At 37.6% G+C, this 25,715-nt stretch overlaps 1 protein-coding gene and 1 pseudogene across 1 annotated transcript; both read right to left on the reverse strand.

Moving 5' to 3' along the window:
• Nucleotides 1-13,610: 13,610 nt before the first annotated feature.
• LOC121186519 lies at nucleotides 13,611-13,738 on the reverse strand (annotated as a pseudogene).
• A 2,010-nt stretch (nucleotides 13,739-15,748) lies between these two features.
• sult5a1 (sulfotransferase family 5A, member 1) lies at nucleotides 15,749-20,088 on the reverse strand. The gene is made up of 6 exons (XM_041032851.1): nucleotides 19,782-20,088; nucleotides 19,378-19,589; nucleotides 18,077-18,203; nucleotides 17,861-17,958; nucleotides 16,904-17,084; nucleotides 15,749-16,350 (listed from the first exon to the last, which is right to left on the reverse strand). Exons 1-6 carry the CDS (start codon nucleotides 19,918-19,920, stop codon nucleotides 16,181-16,183), a joined length of 927 nt encoding a protein of 308 aa, XP_040888785.1. The 5' UTR covers nucleotides 19,921-20,088; the 3' UTR covers nucleotides 15,749-16,180.
• Nucleotides 20,089-25,715: the final 5,627 nt, after the last annotated feature.

Below are 25,715 nucleotides of genomic sequence, written 5' to 3' on the forward strand. Positions count from 1 at the left end.
TGTAGCTGTTAGGTGCCTTCTCAGGTTCTGACACAATGGGGTAAGATGATGGTGCTGACAGGCCTTAAATGCCATGCAAATGCCACGACTGTCACACCTTCTCTTTTCCAGGGCACAACCGCCTGCCATGGCTCCCTTCAAATATCCTGGTCTTCATTACAAGTCTTTTATCAGAGAGGAACAACAGTTACTAATGCTTGTCAATACCTTTTGCTAGTCCAGTTAAAAATTGAGCAGAAAAAACTCCCTATACAAAAACACATAAAAATAAACTACATACAAAAAATATTGTCAAGGTATTCTTATAATAAAATCAATGAATAACATGCAAGCAATTGCAATACTAAAGTAGTAGTTTCATTAAGTGCCATCAGCTTTTTCAATAATAAATTAGGGAATGAACATATCAAAATAAATTTAAGGAGATTAAAAGCATCTATAATTAATATGCACAGTTTAAGAAGCTACACAAGAAGCATGTTCAGCTTCCTTATAAATAAGCTGCTGTTCCTTCTTTGAGAGGTTCTGTGCTGTTTTTTTTTTTTTCCTGAGGGAAGCTTTTTGAAGAAAACCTTTGCAGGTTGAGAGCAGTCAGTATATAATTTCTGGACTGTCATGGCCATTCTGGTGTTGTGACTGGATATAATACTGAGAAGTTTACAGTGCGCACAACCCTCTCCAACAGTTTCTTCACATTGTCATGTTACTATATTACAGTAAGTTAGAAGAGCATGCTCATTCTGTCAGCATGCTTTGAACAGAAGCTATGTAGAAATGTACCCTTCCTCCTTCTCCTCCTCCTCTAACTACAACAACAACAGCAAAAGAACTGATGCAGCTTTACAGAGCTGGTGCCTTTTCTTGCATCAAACCAAAACTTTATCAGTTTCAGAGAGATGGAGCCACTCCTTTGTGCAGGACCTTCACTCTGAATGAGTAAATTTATTGAAATATAAACATACTATGTTTCAGATTTTGCTCTAAAATAATAAAAAAAAAAAAAGGTGATCTTGCCTTTTACATTGTTGTCTTAACACTTGCTAATACTTTTATATCTCTCCATATCTCTAATAGACCATTCTCCTATTGCAACATTTTGAAATTGTCTGAAAGAGGTCTTTCAGATATTAATTATTGCACTTCTGTTAAAATTTGTAGTCTCCAAGTCTCCAAAATTGGTTTCATCCATCAGACCAGTTTTAGCCTACATAAAGGTTGATGTGTCTAGACAAGTCTGGAAACCTTGAAAAATTTAACACAGTGAGTTTCCCTAAATGCCTTCACCTTGTCAGAGAGATGAGTACGGTTAAACAAGGCCACCCGGTGGCCAGATGAGTCATATCATGTCAGTTCCCCTGTTATTTTCTCCTTCATGTCATTAATAATCAACAACTCTATGAGATTCTGTTGCTAAACAGAAAACTACAAACAGTGAATATGACAGTTTGCTTAACAGGTGCTGGAGAACAGAAGTAGAGAGGATTATACAGGTTGGGCAAAATATTTGTAAAGAATGTACAGAAAATTCAACAGCTGAGTATGGTCTCTTTCACCTCAATGATAAAGGCAATAATTTGATCATTTAAGACTGTATGTAAATCTCAATAAAGCATCAGATAAGGAAATTACACTCAGAGAACAGAAACAGAAAGACCTTAGGCAACAAACAGGAAATCATCAGAATTAAATACATAAGTGTCCCCTTGGTTAAGCACATGGTTGAATTAACATCAGTCATATGTTAATCACATCCAACTTCCATGTTTCTGTGATGAGAAATGGCCCAGTTATGAAATGTAAAATTTCATGGTTTATGATTGTAAACCATGAAATTACACCCTTGTGTAATCTTAAACATATGTATGTCTCTCTTATTATGGTAATTTGAAATGCTTATTTATTAGACTTGACTGTTTAACTTTATTATGATGTTGCACACTATGTTATGTTATTCGCGTTTTTCTTACATCTAGAATTTCGGTTTGTAACTCGTCCCACGCTGTTGTGCGCACACCAACAAATTATACATCAAAACGTGTGTCTCGATCGGACTCGGTGCGAAGAGAATTTTTGGAGAAAAGCAGAAAATACCCTTTTTTAAACTCGCCATATTATCCACATTTGACACTAGGACCAAAAAAAAAATACATCACTGTGCTCCTTAAGGTCTCGTGGCTTTGACGGTGAAATTTGTTTGCCAATATCATGTTTGGTTTTTGAATAAATAGCAGTAGTTTTACAGGCCCGAATCAGCCGATAATGAGCCCATAAGAGCAGCTGTGAGGTGCCCCAAAAATTTCCTAAAGGCAAAACATCAGCATACCAGAAAACAAGAGAAAACAAAGTCCTGTGAGGATTCCAGTGTCCTGACATGGTGCAGGCACATTAGATCCATTCATAGGATCAGACAAATTATTACTGTGATTAGCAGTGATAACAGTAGTCATACTAACTGCAGTAAAACTCAAATATAAAATAGATAAAAGTAGTAACAGTAGCAGATTTAGTGGTCAGCAATTGCAATTGCTGCAAGTGCAATAAAAGGGAAAAATGTAAACATGTTATTGTTTCCGAACAAAAACCTATAAATCTGTGGCTCTAAACACAGGGACAGGAACCAAAAGGGGACCTTAGCCAAAGGTCGTGAAAGACAGCCAATAGTAGTTTTTGCTTTTGTTTAGTTATTTGCACTTTTTAAATTTGCCCTATTGATATTATTTTACACAAACTTCTGTGTATAACGGTGGTGCAGTGGTTAGCACTGTCGCCTCACAGCAAGAGGGTTCCAGGTTCGGAATTGTGGAGGTTGTGGAGTTTGCATGTTGCCTGTGTGGGTTCTCTCCGGGTACTCCAGCTTCCTCCCACAATACCAAAAACATGCATGGGTTAGGTTAATTGGCTACTCTAAATTGCCTGTAGGTGTGAGTGTGTGCGTGTGTGGTTGTCTGTCTTTGTGTGTCAGCCCTGCGATTGACTGGCGACCAGTCCAGGGTGTACCCTGCCTCTCGCCCATAGTCAGCTGGGATAGGCTCCAGCTCTCCCACGACCCTGACACAAGATTAAGCGGTAGAAAATGAATGAATAAATGAACTGTGTAAAATGCATTTGGTTATATTTTTATAGTATTGATATTGTTATTTTATTATATTGTTGTATTTATATTGTTATTTTTTCTGAGCAAAAAACTGAACAAAAATCTTAACTGAAAAAGTAATCTTTAAATTTTGACTTAAAAAGTATTTTTTATTCACCTAAAATCTTTGTCCTGTGTTTTATTATGCTCATAATCATGATCAACTAATTGAAAATTGAAAAATCACTAAATCATTCAATGATCATGAAAATTGAAATTTTCAATTTTCATTCAAGTTTGCATATTGCATTCACTTCATAAATTATGACGCATTGCTCAGCCCTACACAAAAGTAGATAAGCTGCTTTTCTGAGTAAAAAAGTATTGGTATTGGTATGGGTATCAGCAGTACTGGCCCTGTATTTACTTGGTATCAGATCATACCAAATTTTGCAGTATGGCACACCCCTATTGTTTTCTTTCGTAATATATGGCCTGTGATATTATGGTCTGGCTCAATTATTACTGGCCAATCATTAGCCAATCAGAGATGACGACCCACCTGGTTGTTAGAGGGGTGGGACTTAAAAAGGGAAGGTGCAAGCCGCGAGAACGCTAGAAAGAGGTGGATAAGGAGACGCTGGTTGCGAGTTCTTTCAAATCTATGAAATACAGTTGTTCATCAGGTGACTGGTCACCCGGGACTCCCGGGCCGGGAGTTTGAGTCAAAGTCTAACCTGATAAAACCGGACGCTGAGCCGTGTGTTGGAGCTGGTTTCAGCTCGTAGTTCAGCTAAACTACGGTACCACTATGACCACCACGCGGAGTCCGCCATTACCGCGCCGGTTTGGCGGAGAAGAGAGCGCGTGTGCGCGGAACGCCAGACTTCCATCGAGTTTCTGATTGAGTATGGAGACAGTGTGAGCACACTGAGGGAAACAGACCAAGTGTATGAGCCTGTGAATCTCTGCTTCAGATGCTGCAACAGAGGCCTTTCCACTGTGTGAGCCACAGACGCCATTTTCTGCTCACTCCCGCGCTCACAGCCTCAGTGCGTGTCTCCATCGCACCGCTCACCTTGGAACCACAGACGGCTTGGAAACGGCTTTCTGGACTTTCTTCGAAAAGTGAGTACACACAACATTTCAGTCCACGATTTCAGACGAGCCCCAACGAGCGCGCCAACGACATGGTTCCGAAAACAGTCACAGTTTATGGTGCCATGTTGCGCTGGTGCCATCTGGGGTTATGTTTTAAGGTGGATCTCACCTGGTTCTGTAGTAAATATTTCTTAAGTCTTGGTGGTTTGACATATTTAAATTCTGGACCGTGATGTGGTTCATGTGGTTAAGATAAAGGCTGAATATGATACGCGGGACAGTGCAGACGCACAGAGATAATTAGGCCTCAGCGGCCTCCTCAGTTCACCTCTCATGTGCTCAGGTTATCATCGGTATGTGGAGACAGGCCTGTAAGTCCTCATAGGTTTTACCCACATAAACATTTATTAGTTATATTAGAGTCCAGAACTGCAGGTCAGTGCGCGGGCTGTGGCTGTCTGGAGCGCATCTGCTGCTTTGGCTCACAGGTGCAGCAGCGGCCTGAAGGTGAACCTGAGAACGGTGGTTAGCTCTGAGTGAAGCTCGGACAGTAAAGTACCGTCATCAGTGTGATCAGTGTTGATTTTCCGTTTTACTCGTTGAGCAGAATTTAATCTAGAAACAATATTTAAAGATTGTGAAACGCTGCTCAGTGAAGAGAACATGCTGCCGATCTCTAAACCACCTGCAGTCAGTCTGAAAATCTTCATCTTTCAGCTTCATCACAGTCATCCTCACTCACACATCACAGTCTCCGATATGATCAATAACTATGACAGGAATGTTACATAAGCTTGATCACAGCAGGAGAAATTATTATTCCCTGAGCAATGTGAGGTGTGTGTGTATAAAGCTTCATACAGGTGGATTTATATTCAATGAACTGATGTCCACAGAGTGTGAGTGTTGGATAGGATCAGTCCACTCCGTGTCTTCAGAGGTGAACTGGCTCTGACCTGCAGACTCAGACTGAGCTTGGTATTTTTGTTCTTCTTTCAGGTCCACAAACAGATCAGCATGAGAAGAAATCAACTAATTGTAAGTGAAGTTTTTATTCTGCTGCTGGGGTATGTGTGTGTGTGTGTCTCTCGCACACACACACACACACGCACTCACACACACACACACACACACACACACACACACACACACACACACACACACACACACACACACACACACACACACACACACGGCCATTGTGCCAATCTGTCTCACCCTTTTTCTTTCTGTCTCACACATTCCCACCATGTCATAATTATTTGTCCGCCCGACCGTTTGCCCGTTTTTCTCTCTCTCTCTCCCTCGCACACTCTTGCACTCTAACCCTAACCATTTCTCAGCATTGTAGCGTCGATTTTGACCACGTTGGATGAAGAGGCTATACGAGGTATAATTTTCATTTCTTTGATGCTGGGATGTCTGGCCGCCGTGCCATAACTTTTCCTCCTACAGAATTTGTTCCTGTCCATCCAATGTGGCTGCCATCAGTTGTCTCTCTCTATCGGTCTGTTGGTCGGGCGGTTGTTTTATTATTGTTTATTTAATTATTGTTTGTTTCTTTGATTATTATTTGCTCGTCGATTTTGACCACGTAGCATCAAGAGGCTATACGAGGTATGCGACTTTCATTTCTTTGATGCTCGAATGTCTGGCCGCCGTGCCATAACTTTTCTTCCTACAGAATTTGTTCCTGTCCATCCTTTCAACCAGTCTTCAAGAGGTATGTGGTATGTGGTATTTGGTGTTTGCTCGGCCACCGTGCCATCACTTTACATTCTCTCGGCTGCTGTGCCAGTCTCTGTCATTCTGTCTCTCTCTCTCTCACACACATACACACAGACTCACACTCACACCTCTTTCTCTCTCCCTCCCTCTAATCAGCCTGCCAGGGGTTGATCTCGGGGCCCAGCATTGGGGCTGTTTAAGGTCGATTTTGGCCCTCCCTATCCCCATTAGCTTTATGTGGGCTGATTTGGAGACCCTGTGTTGGGTCTGATTTTGACCCCCCCCCCCCCCCCAAAATAGCTTTATTTCAGATCAACCTAAACACCAAATTTCCAAAGCAGATAGATGATTGGCAGAATATTTAGTGATATATATCAGCAGTTATGTTAAATGACAAAATGCTTCAAATAAGACAAATTAACTTGAATTGTGGAGGAACAAACAGCACAGGCAGCTGTTTAAAAGGAAAAGAAAAGCAATCAGGCATTTTCATAAGTCAGACCCTCCTTTCAATTTTCAGTTTGAATAGTTAAGGTCAGGTTAGGGTAAGGAGCTAAGGCATTATTCAGTGTGCCTTCACAACTTTTTAGAAGTGATTACTGTTGAGGTAAAAGGTAGAGTGTGAGCAAGGAGGCATCCACAGCCGCCATGTTGGTGTGCTGGCCGTCTCTTAGGCTCTGATGGCGTTTCCTCCAAGTAGGTGCTGTATTTTAGTTTAATCAGAATCTGAATATTTGAATGAACTTTTTAATTTTTGTTTATTTATCTATCTATATTTTTTTTACTGTCTCCATGTAAATTCTTTTAATCTATTGATTAACCTTATTTCCTGGTGATAACTTCTCTAAGATCATCATAACTGATTAGGACCAAGACTTTGATAATGACTTGCCTGTATTTTGACTGGTCTAAATGGAATTAATGATAGAAGATTGCTATTCTGATCTCTTTGTAAATGTGTTTCTGATGTTGGCTTTCTCAAACAGTTTTTCAGCCCATGGATGATGTTTTCTGAATGCATTTAAAACCTGTATTGGCATCTGTGATGCATTTGTGATCACATTTTTTGATATTGAGTAAAATCATTGTTAGGTCACTAAGTTAAGTTTTCCATCATTAAATGGGGGAGATACACAGGAAGGTCTGATGTCAATCGATTGGGCATCCTCCAAAGTAAGACTTGTTTTTTTGTGTGTGTTGTTTTTTTTTTTTTTTTTTTTTTTTTTTTTTTTTTTTTTTAATAGTATTCAGCCTGTGTCCTGAGCTTAGTTGCATTGCTGTCCATCATCACCACCCAAATTTTAATAGAAGCTTTACTGTACAGGGAGGGTGTGTTGACTTTGAGGTCAAACACTGACTCGTCTCGCTCTGCCAAGTTTTGTTCCAAGGGGAGACTAGAGTAGGACCTGTCTGGGTTGAAGTAGGTGCAATGAGGAAAAGTTTTGCAATTGTTAGGTTTTCTTTTGGTGCTGGCACAAAGGGAGGCCTCCCGACAGGGGAATTTTTTCCACCCCTGTAAAGCTCTATCAAGCGGCTTGGGGTTATTTGGGTCAGGTTTAAATGTAGGTGGGTTCGTACTTTTTTTTTTATTGCGTGGTGGACAGGGTAAGGGAAGGACGCCTGGCAGAGAGATGACTCAGCTCAGATGACTGTAAAGATGCACCCAGTTTGGGTATATTGGCTTCATTTTCCATCTAGTGGTGATGATGAACGCAGTGACCACTGTGAAAACCTAATAGATGTGTCAAGTTTACCAGGTTGAACAATAATGATTACAATAATGATTCTCCTACTGAGCTACATGCTACTGACATATGTGAAAGGAGACATTGTCTTGGGCTGAAGAGAAGGTCTTAAGAATAACAGGCTTTGTCTTGAAGTAGAACTGCTAATCTTTATAAACAAATGTGAACAGAGTGACAGCCACTTCAGAGGGCAAACCTGAAAAGATGTTTACAGATGGTAGAGAAACCTTTCACTGTGTTTTAGAAACCATGTCAAAAACACCAGAGGGGAAGACACAGTTAAGGCCTCGTTCCAGTGCTTGAAGGAACAGAGTGAGGAAGACATGTTGAACTTTGGACAGACCATAAGTTCTGCTTAAATTATTGTGTAGCTGCTGTAGTTTGATTATGAGTGATTTGAGGCTTCATTCTGTGGCTGAACCTCTAGGGATGGTGTTATTCTCTTTATCTATGCTTTTTACTTTTATATGGTCTGTTGCACACATTTGTCCCAAGTTGTCAGTTTTCTGTCTTTTAGCACCTTTTCATATACTTGTCATTTTATTTATTTTAGTTTAACTTTACATATTTATGTGTATGTTTTTTGTTTTTTGTTTTTTTTTCCATAGTTATCGTTTTCCTTAAATTTCTTTGTCATTGTGAATTTATCTAATTTTGTCACTTGGATGAAGCAAACTTTGTACTCTGTAGTGCTTGATCTTTGATCTTTTTTTTATTATTTTTTATTTTTTTATTTTTTATAATTTCTTACTTTATATTCGGACTTTTCTGTCTCTGAGCCCAAGACATGGAGCTGTCAACCTGTTGATATTAGTCTGCAAAAGGTGTAAAGTGCAGTAGGAGACAATAGCGTCTTCTCAGACTGTCTCCATGCATGTCAGGACATTACACTTTGTAATTACTGCTGAGCCTCTGTGGAAGGGTTTGCAAAGATCACAAGACCACGGCAGAACATGCTGAGGAGGAGTTCCACAGGCAATACAGACCTGGAATCTGATGAAGTTTTGAGTTAATGAACTGATGGATAGATGACTACGGAGACTCCCAGCAGACTTTCCACCCTGCAAGGATGGATGCACTGGACTGTTATAGAATGCATAGAATAGAATAGAATGCCTTTTTATTATCATTATACTTCTTTTACATGTACCATGTAAAAGACAGTCTGTGAAAGCAGCAGACACCAGAGTCAGAGGAAGTGAGAGAGGCAACCAAAGGTAAGATCTGAGGTCATGTTGAAGGTTTGCTTTAGTTTGTTTGCTTTTTACTGATGACTAATAATTTTTTTTTTCTCTGTTCAAGTCATATGTCCAACCTTAAGGAAGGCTGGAAGGGGAATGTTGTGGCCTGACCTGATCCACCAAGCCTTGGACACCGCCTAGACCTCACCTCTGAAGCACTGTTGCAGCCCACATCGCACAAGTCTTCAAGCTGCTCTTCAAACTACAGGACATGGCCAGGAAGTGTGTCTGCTGCATCTATAAGGTGGATGGACTGATTTTCTGCATAGTGAAGCTCAAGTGCTGATTAAGCACAGACTGTAACCATTTATTAACTCTGTTGTTGGAACAGAAGTTTTATCAGCTCTTCACTTGTGATGCCTGAAGCTCATAGATCACGTGTTATGGATGAATTTTCCAGTTGTGTTTTTGTTTTGTTTTTTTTGTTATATTCAGAAACAAACACAATCTTCTTTGTATGTGTGTCAGAATCAGAGAAACTTTATTAATCACTGGAAGGAAATTCTTTAGTTACAATCAAACTCCCAATAGAAAATGAAGAAAATGCAACGTAGTATACAAAAGAGTTGACAGACAGAAGTAAGATATGAACAATTTTTGGGGGGATAAATTTACATTATAAATAACAAATAGAATAAAAAAAAAAAAAGACAATACCCACCCCTTAGAATATACATATACCCCAATATTAGAAAAAAACGTCTAAATTTTTATATTTACATATGTACATCATAGGTCTACTGTTTATAGAGGTGGTTACTGTTGAGGTAAAAAGGTAGACTGTGAGCAAGGAGACTGATGACTGGTTTAAATGGAATTATTGAAAGAATATTGCTGTTCTTATCTGATGAATTGGTTGTAAATGCGTTTCTGGTTTTGGCTTTCTCAAACAGTTATTCAGCCCATGGATGATAATTAATTTGCTCATTCTGAGCTACGTGCTTTTGACATGCTTGAAGTTGAACATCTGAATCCAAACCCTTGAGAAACTGAACACGTGCTGGTATCTGTGTTTTTTAAAAGAAATGGTATCTTTAAAAAAAAACAGGTTGCACTTAAAGGATTTCTTTGCCCCTTTTCTCGTATGTTTCTCATTTAATTTTGTCCCTTGGATGAAGAAAATCTTGTACTTTAAAGTGTTTAATTCTTTGTATTATTTTTTATTTAGTGCTCACATTTTGGCAGTAATTTGGTGTCATTAACAGGATTCAATTAGCTAGAACTTCTCCATTATATAGTGAATAAGGTCAAACTGAGTTGATTCATATGACATAAGATGTGATACTAATATAACATAGTGCTGTTGTAAGTAGTTGTTTAGACTACTACTACTACTTTAGACATTTAGACTGTTGCTGGCTCTGTCTTAAAGCTGTATGTTTACCAAGTGAGTGATTTTATGAATGAATTTCAAATCTGTATTGGCATCTGAATTATGTGTATGTTTAATAGAAAAAAAAACATAGCAAACATAGCAAGGTTACCATTCTCAGTTTACACTGTGAGGTCGGTATTAGCTGTTATTGTGCTCTGTCCTGATGGTTAGCTGATGGATGATGGGACTGTGCATCAAACTGCAATAAATTCAGAGAATGTCAGACCAGTAATGTGTGTGACGATATGGAAAAGGATATTTTCATTTGTGGTTTCAACAGGCTGCCATTTTCTGTCAATGATTGTAGCTGAGTTCATTTTTTACCCCCAAACATCTTTGCTGACATTTGTACAACAGAATGTGAATTTAACTCTTCAGCACCAAAGACAAATGTGAACTTGTGGTCAGACAGAATGGAGTTTGGAAAACCAGAGAAAATATAAAACACACATCTGACAGTCGAGCTGCTTTAATTTTCAAAGTGAAGCTTTACCTGATCAAGTTTGAGTAAAAGTCCTTTTAAAAGGCAGAAAATTACACCAGATAATACTGTCCAACTTTACACTGTGGCTTTTTCACTTGTTAAATGCAGATGTTGCTGCATGTTGGTGTCCCGCACCGCACACTATTGTTATTCTCGTTTTTCTTATACCTAGAATTTCGGTTCATAACTCGTCCCACACCGTTGAGTGCACACCAACAAATTATACATCAAAACATGCGGCTCGATCTGACTCGATATGCTTGTATTTTTTTCTCTAGAATATTCGTGTTTTGCAACGTAATTCGTGAAAAACTGAAAAATTTCCCATAGAGAATGAATTGGACAAGGTAAAAAAAGTTGCAAATTTTCAATGTTTTTCAAACATCTACTGCTCTGGCATACTTTCACCTAGACACGCCATTCAAACTTTAAAATATAGACACAAGTCCTGTGTATTCGAGGTGTATTCAACTTTTTTCCTAAGCTGTGTAATTTTTAAACAGTGAGCCTTTAACCATCATGGTTGGTTTTGGAAAAATTCAGAGTTCATAATGGGTGTGTATTGTGGAATGTTCGAGCTTAGAGTGTAGAGAAAAAACTCTCAGAAATTTTCTCTTTACACGACAATTACAGCCACAAATTTTACTCTACAACAGTGATATTTTCCAACTTTGTAGCCACCCTTGTCTTCTTTCTCACAATGTATTTACTTTATCTGTAGGATTTATGGTTTTTGAATAGTCTGCCTTTTACCGACATGAGTCGCTCTCAACTGCTGCATTGACTCCAATGTAAATCGAGAAGAGGATTTTTGGAGAAAAGCATAAAATACCCGTTTTTAAACTTGCCGTATTTTCCACATTTTTGACACTAGGGCAAAAAAAAAAAAAAAATACATCACTGTGTTCCTTAAGGCCTTGTGGCTTTGTTTGTCGATATCGTATCAAAAGTTTCAAAATTGATTTTTGTTTTTCTATACATTTGGCTCTTCTTTTTGCTTTTTGGCCTTCAAGATTTTCTTGTAACTGCTCACCAAGCCTCTTCTCCACTCCTCATTTCACCCCATCTGGACTGGCATTCCTGTGACATTTTTGTATTTATCTGAATCCAGCCTCAGTTTGTGACTTTACACCAAACTGAATGAGAATGAAAATGTTTGTACTTCCATAAGTCTTGTTTCGATACTGTTTTGGAAGTTTTGTTGTCTACGCAAAAATTACTTTAAATACGATTCAACAAGTCCAGTTACAGGACTGTCACCATGGCAAGAGTGAGTGCAAGAGCAGCTGTGTCTCTGGTCCAGTGCAGCGTTGATCACAACTGCACTGGACCAAGAGCCCAGCAGAGGCTGGTTGCTTATAGATATTTAACCATAAATAAATCCTCATTTGTCGCCAGGTTGTGGTCCTGTGTATTCCTTCAGAGCAATGACAGAGAGGTGGTGTCATCATTTTCAGGGAGAGCAAATTTAAAATCAGAGTGTAGTAGTTACGCTACATCCACTTTACCCTTCAAACTCCTTCCCCTCAGCAGAGTCTGAAGCCTGTTATATAGAGAGGTGTGAAGTGGCTTCTCACATGGCCACAATGTGAGTGTGAGTACACAACATGAATGCTATAATCGTGCATGTGTGTGTGTGTATGCGTATGTGTGACTATGCATGGACTTTATTAGCAGCTGATACAACAGCACATCAGAGCCCTTGTCAACTTGATTACTCTGTACACATTTAACAGAAGTCAGATCAGTGACAGGTGAAAGAGGAGAAAGAGACAAACGACTAAAAAAAAAAAAAAAGGGAACTGTGTGTTAAAAAAACGCAAATTGATTTTACTGTTCCATAAGATAAATTTATTTCACAGACAAAGGCAGATGGTCCTGGTGCAGTTTTCTCTACCAGCCCCATTTGACTTGTCCTCCAGTGGGTTTTCTGAACAGCTGAATCCACTTTACAGATTTACACCTCTGGCCGGCCTCTAACGAAATCTACAGGCAGGATTAATGATTCTTTCATGAGACAGGCACCTGTGTTTTGAAAAGACAGGAGACAATAATCTTCAAGGTTGCATGAACTGGAGTTTCTTTTAAATTAGGCCGAATGAAAACACCATTAAAATGTACACTCACACAGAAATATAGCAAAATAAAACCTCAAGCCCAACATTGCCTGCTTCCTCAACGCCAAGTCTGACACGGTTACTTCCACATCTGGGCTGATTCTGACTGTTACCCTCTAGAGCTGGTTGACAAGCCAGAATTGGTCCAGATGTGCAAGAAACATCTGACAGTCATGCTGTATGTGAGCCAGACTTGAGTCAAGGAACTGGGCACATGTTGAGCCAGAGGAAACACAAAGATGTGGCCTATAGATCATGCTGCTCATCTAAGCTATCGCTGTTTAATGTTACTTCCTAACATGGAATCTGTTTGAGTTTTGTCAAACAAACTGTCAAAGCAGCTAAGAATTTTACTGTGGTATTTGTTTATAGGATTTTGGTCAAGTTGTACTATGAATGTATTTACATTTGTAGTAATAACTGAGAATTTTTTTAAAATTACTTTATTGATCTTTATTGATGTTACCCACACCAAGTGAACAAAACACACACACAAGCATGCACATGCACTACAGACGCTGGGGCAGGGGGGTGCCTAGTGAGGCGGCCGGAGAGCCGGGGTGGATCGGTGCCTTGCTCCGGAGCACCACAGCCATGGTCGCAGAGGCAGGGGAGGCACGTCTCCTTCACCACCACCGTATCCGTTTTTTTTTTGCGCTTCGGTGAGGGAACCCGAGGGAACCGGAGGGAAACCTCCGATCTCAGGCCGGTTCAAAGCCACACTCTTAACTTGCTGCGCCACGGCTGCCCCTGCAGTCCAGATTCCCACATTTGGGGAATTCGCAGGGGTCAGCACAACTGGAGTGCAATGGCTGAGCCTCGCCCTGGGTGAACCACCTTCTTGATCATGGTATCTCCCTTTCCAGGTAAGTAGAAGAAGTTATAACATCTTACAAAGACAGGGGTGAAAAGATCTAATGATGTCATGAGTTTATTGCTCATCTCTATGGTCTGGCATCATGTTCCTCAACAGAAAACCACAAGCCTGAATCTCTATAGTAACTGTAGAAAGCTTCTTCTTTTTTTGTATTTATAACTTCGTGGCTATTTCAGTTTCCTCTGATTCCCAGACACTGAAAGTCGTCTGGAGTCTGTTCCAGTGATATGGGGACAAAATGCTTTGCACAGACAGAATCAGGAGCCTTAGACCTTTCAAATTTGGCATAATTTGTCACATGTGACACACATACAGTAGTGCTGTCAAGGTCAAATTGTCCCACAGGTGGGATAATGTGTTTAAAAGGTTATCTGTGGTAGAAGGTCAACTAAAACAACTAAAGATCAACATTCTCTTTATCACAAATGGGCCTTGTGAGTTTTTTGTCTGATTTGTTTCCTGTTTTATCTGATGTTGTTATAATATAAATGTCACATTACAGCTACTCAATGATTCCTTTTCTGCAAATGTCACACAGGGAAATATGAGAACTGGGAACCTGAGAAAGTGTGAGAACTGGACCGAATGTACCAAACCACAGCTGTTTGAACAAAGGATATACACGCACCGGGCCCTTTATTCAGAGAACCTGTACACCTACGTATTATCCAACCAGCCAATCATATAGCAGCAATGCAGTGTATAAAATTATTCAGAGACAGGTCAGGAGCGTCAGTTATTGTTCACATCTTATTTACATAACTGCAGCTCATAACTCATAACTCACATAATGATCATATTTAGAACTTGGTGGCGTCAGTTAATGTTCACATCTTGTTTACACGACAGCAGCTCATGACTCATAACTCACATAATGATCATATTTATAACTTATTGGCTGATTCAGCTTCTTGTGATGTCTGGTCTCCAAAATGTATAAACTTTCAAGACAATCTCTTTTTAATGCCCACTTTTTAAATATTAAATCTTGTTTCTGATTATTTTTTAATTAAGCAATTTTTCAAAAACATCTTTCTTGTTTTATTATTACTAAGCACTAACAATATGTTGTTCTTGTTTTTTTGCTATAAACTTAAATTTGATGACTGCACAGTTCTCCAAACCATTCAGTTTGCACACACTAGGATTTACTACTTGCCGATCTTGGCAAAAAAGTGAAGCAGTCTATTTCCCAGAATGACGAACCATTGCTTTAACTACAGAATATAAGTTAAGATAAGAGAATCCTTTATTAGTCCTTTATTAGTTAGAAGTGAAAAATGGTGAAAAACACTAAGCCCCAGTCCTCCTAAACTGAAACAGCAATGCAAAAAGAACCTGCTGTCCTGAGGGCTTTAACAACAACTGCCAGATAAAAGTTGTGTTAGAATGACGTTTACAGAGTAATGATTTTTCAGTGTTATTAAAATTGTTCACCCCACTGGACCTACATACAAATGATTTTAGATTTCAGTAAGTAGGGAGACTCAACTGTTTTTGAACACTGAACAGAAATATCTCCAGCGGTCTGGGACAATACATACTGCAAACTGTCTTTGTGGTTATAAGTTATATGTCACTGCCTCAGATCACTCATGTGTCGGCTACAAGCTTCTGTGGATTAATGCTCCATCAACCTTTATCAGACCAGTGCCTTTCCACCTGTTATCAGAGTTCATCCTTGCAGTCACAGAGCACAGTGTGTTCCGTACACTCTGTGCCATATGTTTGGTCTTAAACACACACACACACACACACACACACACACACACACACACACACACACACACACACACACACACACACACACACACACACACACACACACACACACTAGGATCAGATCAAAGCACTGCAGTGCATGGAAACTGGAGGGGGAACAACACCTTTCTTTGGGTGTGTGAAGTGACAGGATGCACACGGACAGCTCAGCCCTCTGGACAAGGAGCTTTATATTAAAACCTTTGACCTGTCCTTCCTCCTCTGCTCATTGTTGTGGTGCTGCTGCTTACATAACTGTCAATTTCTTTGCTTGTAGTTCACATTAGCAACCTTAAGTGCCACTTGTTCTGTACCAAGGAAACAAATGCTTTTGTTCATGGTCAACTAGCTGACCTGAGATTAATTCGTACATTTATTACATTGAATACATCATTACAAATGTCATGTAATGCACATATTACTGAAAGCAAGACAGGAAGAAAACATAAGAGGCACTGAAGGGTTCTGAGCACTGCACATCTCTAAGTGTCCCCTTAACTGCAACTATACATGTGATTAATATTTATCATAATGTGTAATTCAGGACTGAATTAATTTCATATTGGTAGGCTTTATACAGCTAATATGTTTTATACTACAGCACACAGAAAAGCACCCACTTGTGATCCATCTCATCCATTTCCATTATTTCTAACTTCATTAACTTCAGTGTTTCTTTCACTTTTCTGTGTCCTCCTGTGGGATTTCCTCTTTAGTGTGTGCCTCCTCTTGATCCTGCACCTCCCACACAAACTCTAAAGTGCAGTCCTGCATCTTGGACTTGAAGACGCTTTCAAAATATTGATCCTGCTCCTCTGTGAACATGTTTTTCCAGTCTCCGGTCTTACCTGTGTTGTAGGAAGGGAGTGAAGAAACAAGGATGATAAATTAAAGGTAAATCTATATGTACAACCAAACTGAATAATTGATCATGACAGGCCGGTTGACTCTTGTGTTTACCAACATGACAGATGTAAACACAACTTTTAAAGGAAAAGTTTTTAGACTCTGGGAAATTCGCTTTTTCACTTCCCTGCAAAGAGTTAGATGAGTAGATTGATACCACTTTCATGTCTTTATGGTAATTGTAAATCTATAGCCACCAGCCAGCTGATGCTTAGCATAAAGACTGTAAACAGAGGGAAATGGTTAGCTTGGCTCTGTCTAAAGGTAACAAAACCTGTCAAGCAAATCAAGGTTATGGCCTTAATGTGGATGAGAGCTGTGAGCAGTTTAACCAGACCGAAGACCTTATTATACAATTTAAAGGAATAATATCTCGTTTTCATTATAATAGTAATTTTAACCAAATACTTTTCCTTTTCTGTCTTTTTTGTCTCTTTATGTTCACCTTTGGAGCTCTTGGGATTTATCTGAGCCTAAGATAGAACAGAGCCTCACCTTTTCTCATGAAGGAACCCTTGTTATGGTCCATTATATCCTCAGTGACGAGGGTGTAGTTGACCATCTTATTGTCTTTCATGCTGCTGAAGCTGCAGTGTGGCACACAGGCATTTACCTCGTCCTCCACCAGGGGACACTGTAGAAAAGAGCTAACCCTCCTTATAGCGCCATGCAGGTCCTGACAGCAGAAAGAGGCAACAATAATGTTTTACTTTTGTTCAAAAAAGGAACTGACCAAAGGAACTGACTGTTGTGTGCTAGCAAAGCTTATTTAGAAGAGGTGACTGCAGAACTAACAACATTTTCATGAACTTCCACTTATGGCTCTTGTGATTGAGGAACAAGATGAGCTTTAAACAAGAAACTGTACTATTATTATAATATGTCTTATTTACATCAAGGACATAGGTTTGGTTTTATCCTTGGTGAGGACTTTTTATGGCAGCTGTCCAAAATTATATGTGCATTTGTTCTCTGTCTCTCTTTTCTCCTTCATGTGCACACAAGTACAAACATAAAGAGCACAACTCTGCTGAAAATTTTCCTTGAATTGCATAGCTGTTTGACAATATGGGCTTGTATTGTGTTTTTTTCGGACTTTAAAAAGATATTTTAGTTTGTTTGTTTTTTAAATTAATAGACACAACTCTGTCACGTTTGAAAACTTTGAGTTTGAAACCTGCAGTTTGAAATTGAAGGTTGCCAGATCATGATTAAGAAACCCCATGTCCCAGTCTCCTCTCTCGTTATCATAATATTCAACATTTAGCAGAGAACACACAAACCTGGCAGCTCATAGTTGCTGCATAGATGTCACCGGTAACACAAAAATGACAACACCTGTAGTAGCAACACCTTGACACTGGTAGAGGCATGTCCCTGCTGTCTATACTCAAATCTACATTCACAGTGGTCAGATAGTGAGGCAAGAATGATGAATCACTCCTCTTTTACCAATGACATCTCTTCATAGGTGATGTGAAGCAGATTGTCCATAGTTGCTGTCTGACTGGTCCAGCCTTTAATGTGGTCAAACCAGGAGCCAAAGGACACTGAAACAAGTAAGTGTGAAAAAGATATTTGATCATTTGCATTTGATCAAATTGTACTTTTGGTTGAGAAAATCATAAACAAAAAGGAAAAAAAAATGTCTGCATGTCTGCAACTCACGTGTGCCCTCCAGGAAACGATTTAAAAACTCTGGGAATGTGCCAGCATCAGGGAGAAAGTTGGCCATTTTGTGAAAGTGGTAAAAGGACACCATTGCATCTTTAGGGTTCCTGCTCACATAGATGATCTGTCAGATGACACAGAACCACACTTTACCAAGATCCGTTGTAAGTGAATTTTGATCAAATACAGTGGACATGGTTACTGTGTTTTGCCTTTTTGGGGCATTACACCTTATCTCAACATGTCCTAATCAAAGGAAGTGCAGTTATTTTTCTGTGTTTCTACCAAAACATTCGTATGGAAGGCTAATGCTCCCTCAAAAGCTGAGACCAATCTTTTTCAACTCAAGTAACAAGTAAGTCTTATAGGGCTGAGACACACCACCCGACCTCTAGGGCGTAGTTGAAACTGTAACAATGACTCAACTACTACAAATGATCTGAAGTTGCTGGCATGCATCCCAGTTTTATATGAGAGGAGAAAAACAAGTTACCTTACTGCTAAACATCAGGGACAAATATGGAAATAAATCTAGGATTGTTTTCATTCTATCATTCTATCCCTGACAAAGTTTGATGTGTTGTATTTCAAAAATATAATTGAATACTGTCAATAAACCAAACCTAAAGGTCAGTAGCCTGTTTTAGTACAAAGAGAGACAAACAAACAGAGAGACAAACAAAAGTTACCAGTTCGACATTTTCACGCCTTTCTCTGTAACTAAACCAATCATCATTTGCTCAGAATGCATAACGAGAATATGGCCTTGCTTTGTTGTGGACAGATGTTGTCCATCTGAGGTCTTACTTGTGGAAGACGATGATGGTAAGACATATTTTCTCACCGACCCACCAAAATCAGTCAGTAGAACAGCTGCTAACTAGACCAAATGATGCCACCAAACACACCACAAAACTACAGGCAACAGAACAGTTAACTAATAGCAAGAAATTGGTAACAAGTCCTACAACACACACATTACCAAGCCAGAGCACAGTAACTTCAGCCTGGACAGTAATACAAAACTAGAATGCACTAACCACACAGCAGAAACTACACAGATTTCTTTTTTAAAGTTATCCAGATTTTTTGTGTGTCTATTTTTAGTTACTAAAAGTATGTTTTTACAGAAATGTCAAATTTCTTCAGCATGATATTTTTTAGATGGTTAAACAAATGTCAGACAGTCAGATACAAGTTATGACCATCTGTAGCTACTGCATTTTGCCTTTGTAGGGAAGAATCTATACTAATGACAACTCTGAAGTCCAGACATGACATGAAGATGTAAATCTGACCTTGGCTTTGGAGCCCTGTAGGGCTGGGCCGAGTAACTGATGAGGCAGGTGTGTTGTGATGACTCGAGGTGTGATGGATGAGGCTTCCAGTACCGCAGCACTATAGTATTGCTCCAGCCAAGGAGCCCTGGCCCAATTTGGGACAGTTTGGGATAGGTGTGGATCCCCTTTGTTGAAGATGAGAGTCACTATTTCCTGCATCCATGTGGTGCCTGTTGATGGAAGAGAGATACTTCCTCTCATAAAAAAATTATTCAGAAAAAAGTTTAAAAAAAACCTAGATTGCAAAGTGATGAGATGGATTTCAGCAGTGAGTTACTCATTATGCTCATGTAGTTTGTTGCATTATTCTCAAAAACACTGCAGGTGCCACGTAGCCTGATAAGTTTGTCGTCTCTAGTTACCTGACTTTGGATAGGAGACAATGAGGATGTCCGTGTCCTGAAATGGAAATTTGAGAGCAAGTTGCAAGGATTCCTGGGTGTGCAGGTGTCCAGGAAACGAAATACCACAAAACACCTCTGTGACATCCAGCCTGGCCATATCCAACCTTAATATAAGTAAGTATTTGCTGCTCTTTGTCCCTCTTTTTTTATCTTCCTCTTGACTACTTGTCCTTCGATGTTTACCTTTCAGTAACTCTGCCTGTGCCTGTCTATCTCTCTACTCTGTCTCTCTGTGTGTCCGTCTCTGTGAGAGAACCAAGTGAAAACCTGACGAGTTCTACGTTAACAAAAAAAAAAAAAAAAAGAGGAAATAAGACTACTACTTTCCAGACTGTGGGTGGTTCTTGTAGTTCTTGCCAAACATGACATACATACATTCATAGTTGTAGAAGTGAGAAAACAGGAAATAACAGATAATTTAGCAATGAACATGTGCAATGGTCTGAGTTCTGTTCCAACTAAAAAAAAAAAAAACAATGATGGTGAAATGAGAAGATAAAGTATATGGTGGCTGGTGTTGGCTGGTGACAATACACAAAGACTAAATCACAAACCTTCAGAGGACATCTTTGGTTTTGTCTGCTCTTACATTTCAGCCATCTTTGGTCAAAATTGGCATCTCTCTACACGCCTCTGTTATGCACCCAAGGATCCTCAAACTTTAGCTGTTTTCTTTCAATTGAGAGAGTCAGGAAGTTGTCTGTAAGGGAGAAGGCTCCATCTAGGGGGTGAACTCAGTTCTTTTGGGTTACCTTTATCATCTTTGTCAGTCGTTCTGTCATCCAAGACTCATATAAGTGTACAGTTTAGGTGAATGCACAGTACACTGGTTGATACATTTATTGTAATGATTGTTTCATTCAAGTAGAGCAGCTATTGTAATTTCTTTGTTTTTAGGTGTTTACATCAACATCTATTGTCTAAAAGTATTGGGAAATGTGGGCCCTCCTGATGCAAGCAAGACCCCATCCTAATATTTCATCTGACTTTTTTTGGCATATTTTGACGCATTACGGCTGTATGACATGTTTCATGACATTTTGAGGTCTTACGAAAAAATCACTTTTTTTGGCATATTTTGACGCCTTACGGCCGTATGACATGTTTCATGGCATTTTGAGGTCTTACTAAAGTATGACTTTTTTTGGCATATTTTGACGCCTTACGGGCGTATGTCGTGTTTCATGGCATTTTGAGGTCTTACGAGAAAATCACTTATTTTGGCATATTTCGACGCCTTACGGCCGTATGACATTTTAAATTAAAAAAAAATTTTGACTTTTTTTGGCCGATTTTGACACCTTACTATAGTATGAGGTTTTTTTTTTGACATTTTGAGGTCAAAAAACTTTTTTTTGGCCGATTTTGACGGCTTACTATAGTATGATGTTTTTTATGACATTTTGAGGTCAAAATTTTTTTTTGACTTTTTTTGGCCGATTTTGACGTCTCACTATACTATGACGTTTTTTATGACATTTTGAGGTCAAAATTTTTTTTGACTTTTTTTTGCAGATTTTGACGCCTTACTATACAATGACGTTTTTTATGACATTTTGAGGTCAAAAAAGTTTTTGACTTTTTTTGGCCGATTTTGACGCCTTACTATAGTATGCTGTTTTTTATGACATTTTGAGGTCAAAAAAAATTTTGACTTTTTTTTACCGATTTTGCCGCCTTACTATAGTATGACGTTTTTTATGACATTTTGAGGTCAAAATTTTTTTTGGCTTTTTTTGGCCGATTTTGACGCCTTACTATACTATTACGTTTTTTATGACATTTTGAGGTCAAAAAAAATTTTGACTTTATTTGTCCGATTTTGACGCCTTACTATACTATGACGTTTTTTATGACATTTTGAGGTCGAAAAAAATTTTGACTGTTTTTGCCCGAAAAAAACGCCTTACTATACTATGACGTTTTTTTATGACATTTTGAGGTCAAAAAATTTTTTGACTTTTTTTGTCCGATTTTGACGCCTTACTATACTATGACGTTTTTTTTGACATTTTGAGGTCCAAAAAAGTCTTGACTTCTTTTGTCCGATTTTGACGCCTTACTATACTATGACGTTTTTTATGACATTTTGAGGTCAACTTTTTTTTTGACTTTTTTTGGCCGATTTTGACGCTTTACTATGATGTTTTTTATGACATTTTGAGGTCATAAAAATTTTTGACTTTTTTTGGCCGATTTTGACGCCTTACTATACTATGACGTTTTTTATGACATTTTGAGGTCGAAAAAAATTTTGACTGTTTTTGCCCGAAAAAAACGCCTTACTATACTATGACGTTTTTTATGACATTTTGAGGTCGAAAATTTTTTTGACTTTTTTTGTCCGATTTTGACGCCTTACTATACTATGACGTTTTTTATGACATTTTGAGGTCAAAATTTTTTTTGACTTTTTTTGGCCGATTTTGACGCTTTACTATGATGTTTTTTATGACATTTTGAGGTCATAAAAATTTTTGACTTTTTTTGGCCGATTTTGACGCCTTACTATACTATGACGTTTTTTATGACATTTTGAGGTCAAAAAATTTTTTGACTTTTTTTGCAGATTTTGACGCCTTACTATAGTATGACGTTTTTTATGACATTTTGAGGTCAAAATTTTTTTTGACTTTTTTTGTCCGATTTTGACGCTTTACTATGATGTTTTTTATGACATTTTGAGGTCATAAAAATTTTTGACTTTTTTTGCAGATTTTGACGCCTTACTATACTATGATGTTTTTTATGACATTTTGAGGTCAAATTTTTTTTTGACTTTTTTTGGGCGATTTTGAAGCCTTACTATACAATGACGTTTTTTATGACATTTTGAGGTCAAAAAAGTTTTTGACTTTTTTTGGCCGATTTTGACGCCTTACTATAGTATGATGTTTTTTATGACATTTTGAGGTCGAAAAAAATTTTGACTTTTTTTTACCGATTTTGACGCCTTACTATAGTATGACGTTTTTTATGACATTTTGAGGTCAAAATTTTTTTTGACTTTTTTTGGCCGATTTTGACGCCTTACTATGATGTTTTTTATGACATTTTGAGGTCATAAAAATTTTTGACTTTTTTTGCAGATTTTGACGCCTTACTATACTATGATGTTTTTTATGACATTTTGATGTCAAAATTTTTTTGACTTTTTTTGGCCGATTTTGACGCCTTACTATACTATGACGTTTTTTATGACATTTTGAGGTCAAATTTTTTTTTGACTTTTTTTGGGCGATTTTGAAGCCTTACTATACAATGACGTTTTTTATGACATTTTGAGGTCAAAAAAAACTTTTGACTGTTTTTGCCCGAAAAAAACACCTTACTACACTATGATGTTTTTTATGACATTTTGAGGTCAAAAAATGTTTTGACTTTTTTTGTCCGATTTTGACGCCTTACTATACTATGACATTTTTTTTGACATTTTGTGGTCCAAAAAAGTTTTGACTTTTTTTGTCCGATTTTGACGCCTTACTATACTATGACGTTTTTTATGACATTTTGAGGTCAAAATTTTTTTTGACTTTTTTTGGCCGATTTTGACGCTTTACTATGATGTTTTTTATGACATTTTGAGGTCATAAAAATTTTTGACTTTATTTGTCCGATTTTGACGCCTTACTATACTATGACGTTTTTTATGACATTTTGAGGTCAAAATTTTCTTTAACTTTTTTTGCCGATTTTGATGCTTTACTATGACGTTTTTTTTTTAATTTTGAGGTCCAAAAAATTTTTGACTTTTTTTGTCCGATTTTGAGGCCTTACTATACTATGACGTTTTTTATGACATTTTGAGGTAAAAAAAAATGTTGACATTTTTTGCCCGAAAAAAACGACATACTATACTATGACGTTTTTTATGACATTTTGAGGTCAAAATTTTTTTTGCCCAAAAAAAACATCATACTATACTATGACGCTTTTTATGACATTTTGAGGCCGAAAAAAATGTTGACTTTTTTTACCCGAAAAAAACGCCATACTATACGATGACGTTTTTTATGACATTTTGAGGTCAAATTTTTTTTTGACTTTTTTTGTCCAATTTTGACGCTTTACTATACTATGACGTTTTTTATGACATTTTGAGGTCGAAAAAATTTTTGACTTTTTTTGCCCGAAAAAAATGCCATACTATACAATGACGTTTTTTTATGACATTTTGAGGTCGAAATTTTTTTCGATTTTTTTTGTCCGATTTTGACGCCTTACTATACTATGACGTTTTTTATGACATTTTGAGGCCGAAAAAATATTTGACTTTTTTTGCCCGAAAAAAACGCCATACTATACTATGACGTTTTGAGGTCAAATTTTTTTTTGTCCGATTTTGACGCCTTACTATACTATGACATTTTTTTATGACATTTTGAGGTCAAAAAAAATTTTGACTTTTTTTGGCCGATTTTTTCGCCTTACGTTTGACGCCTTATGACGTTTTTTATGACATTTTGAGGCTGAAAAAAATTTTGATTTTATTTGTCCGAAAAAAACGCCATACTATACAATGACGTTTTTTATGACATTTTGAGGCCGAAAATTTTTTTGACTTTTTTTGCCCGAAAAAAACGCCATACTATACTATGACGTTTTTTATGACATTTTGAGGTCAAAATTTTTTTTGTCCGATTTTGACGCCTTACTATAGTATGAGGTTTTTTATGACATTTTGAGGTCAAAAAAATTTTTGACTCTTTTTGTCCGATTTTGAGGCCTTACTATACTATGACGTTTTTTATGACATTTTGAGGTCGAAAAAATTTTGACTTTTTTTGGCCGATTTTGACGCCTTACTATACTATGACGTTTTTTATGACATTTTGAGGCCGAAAAAAATTTTGACTTTTTTTGCCCGAAAAAAACGCCATACTATACTATGACGTTTTTTATGACATTTTGAGGTCGAAAAAATTTTTGACTTTTTTTGCCCGAGAAAAACGCCATACTATACTATGACGTTTTTTATGACATTTTGAGGCCGAAAAAAATTTTGACTTTTTTTGCCCCAAAAAAACGCCATACTATACTATGACGTTTTTTATGACATTTTGAGGTCGAAAATTTTTTTTGACTTTTTTTACCCGAAAAAAACGCCATACTATACTATGACGTTTTTTATGACATTTTGAGGTCAAAATTTTTTTTGCCCAAAAAAAACGCCATACTATACTATGACGTTTTTTTTATGACATTTTGAGGCCGAAAAAAATGTTGACTTTTTTTACCCGAAAAAAACGCCATACTATACTATTCCGTTTTTTATGACATTTTGAGGTCAAAATTTTTTTTGAATTTTTTTGTCCGATTTTGATGCCTTACTATGCTATGACCATTTCTATGACACCTTGAGGTCGAAAAAAATGTTGACTTTTTTTGCCCGAAAAAAACGCCATACTATACTATGACGTTTTTTATGACATTTTGAGGTCGAAAAAAAATTTGACTTTTTTTACCCGAAAAAAACGCCATACTATACTATGACGTTTTTTATGACATTTTGAGGTCGAAAAAAAATTTGACTTTTTTTACCCGAAAAAAACGCCATACTATACTATGACGTTTTTTATGACATTTTGAGGTCGAAATTTTTTTTGAATTTTTTTGCACAAAAAAAACGACATACTATACTATGACGTTTTTTATGACATTTTGAGGTCGAAAAAAAATTTGACTTTTTTTACCCGAAAAAAACGGCATACTATACTATGACGTTTTTTATGACATTTTGAGGTCGAATTTTTTTTTGACTTTTTTAGCACAAAAAAAACGACATACTATACTATGACGTTTTTTATGACATTTTGAGATCGAAAAAAATTTTGACTTTTTTTGCACAAAAAAAACGACATACTATACTATGACGTTTTTTATGACATTTTG

Source organism: Toxotes jaculatrix, chromosome 1, assembly GCF_017976425.1.
Source record: "Toxotes jaculatrix isolate fToxJac2 chromosome 1, fToxJac2.pri, whole genome shotgun sequence".
NCBI lineage: Eukaryota > Metazoa > Chordata > Actinopteri > Toxotidae > Toxotes > Toxotes jaculatrix.

Bases quoted from the DNA above. Each gene is read 5' to 3' on its own strand.
- sult5a1 (XM_041032851.1), bottom strand. From the start codon at position 19,920: ATGGCCAGGCTGGATGTCACAGAGGTGTTTTGTGGTATTTCGTTTCCT. The intron at 18,204-19,377 runs GTCAGATTTACA...GTCATCTGACAG, and splicing joins TACAGGGCTCCAAAGCCAAG to ATCATCTATGTGAGCAGGAA. The intron at 16,351-16,903 runs GTGAGGCTCTGT...CCTACAACACAG, and splicing joins GGGTTCCTTCATGAGAAAAG to GTAAGACCGGAGACTGGAAA.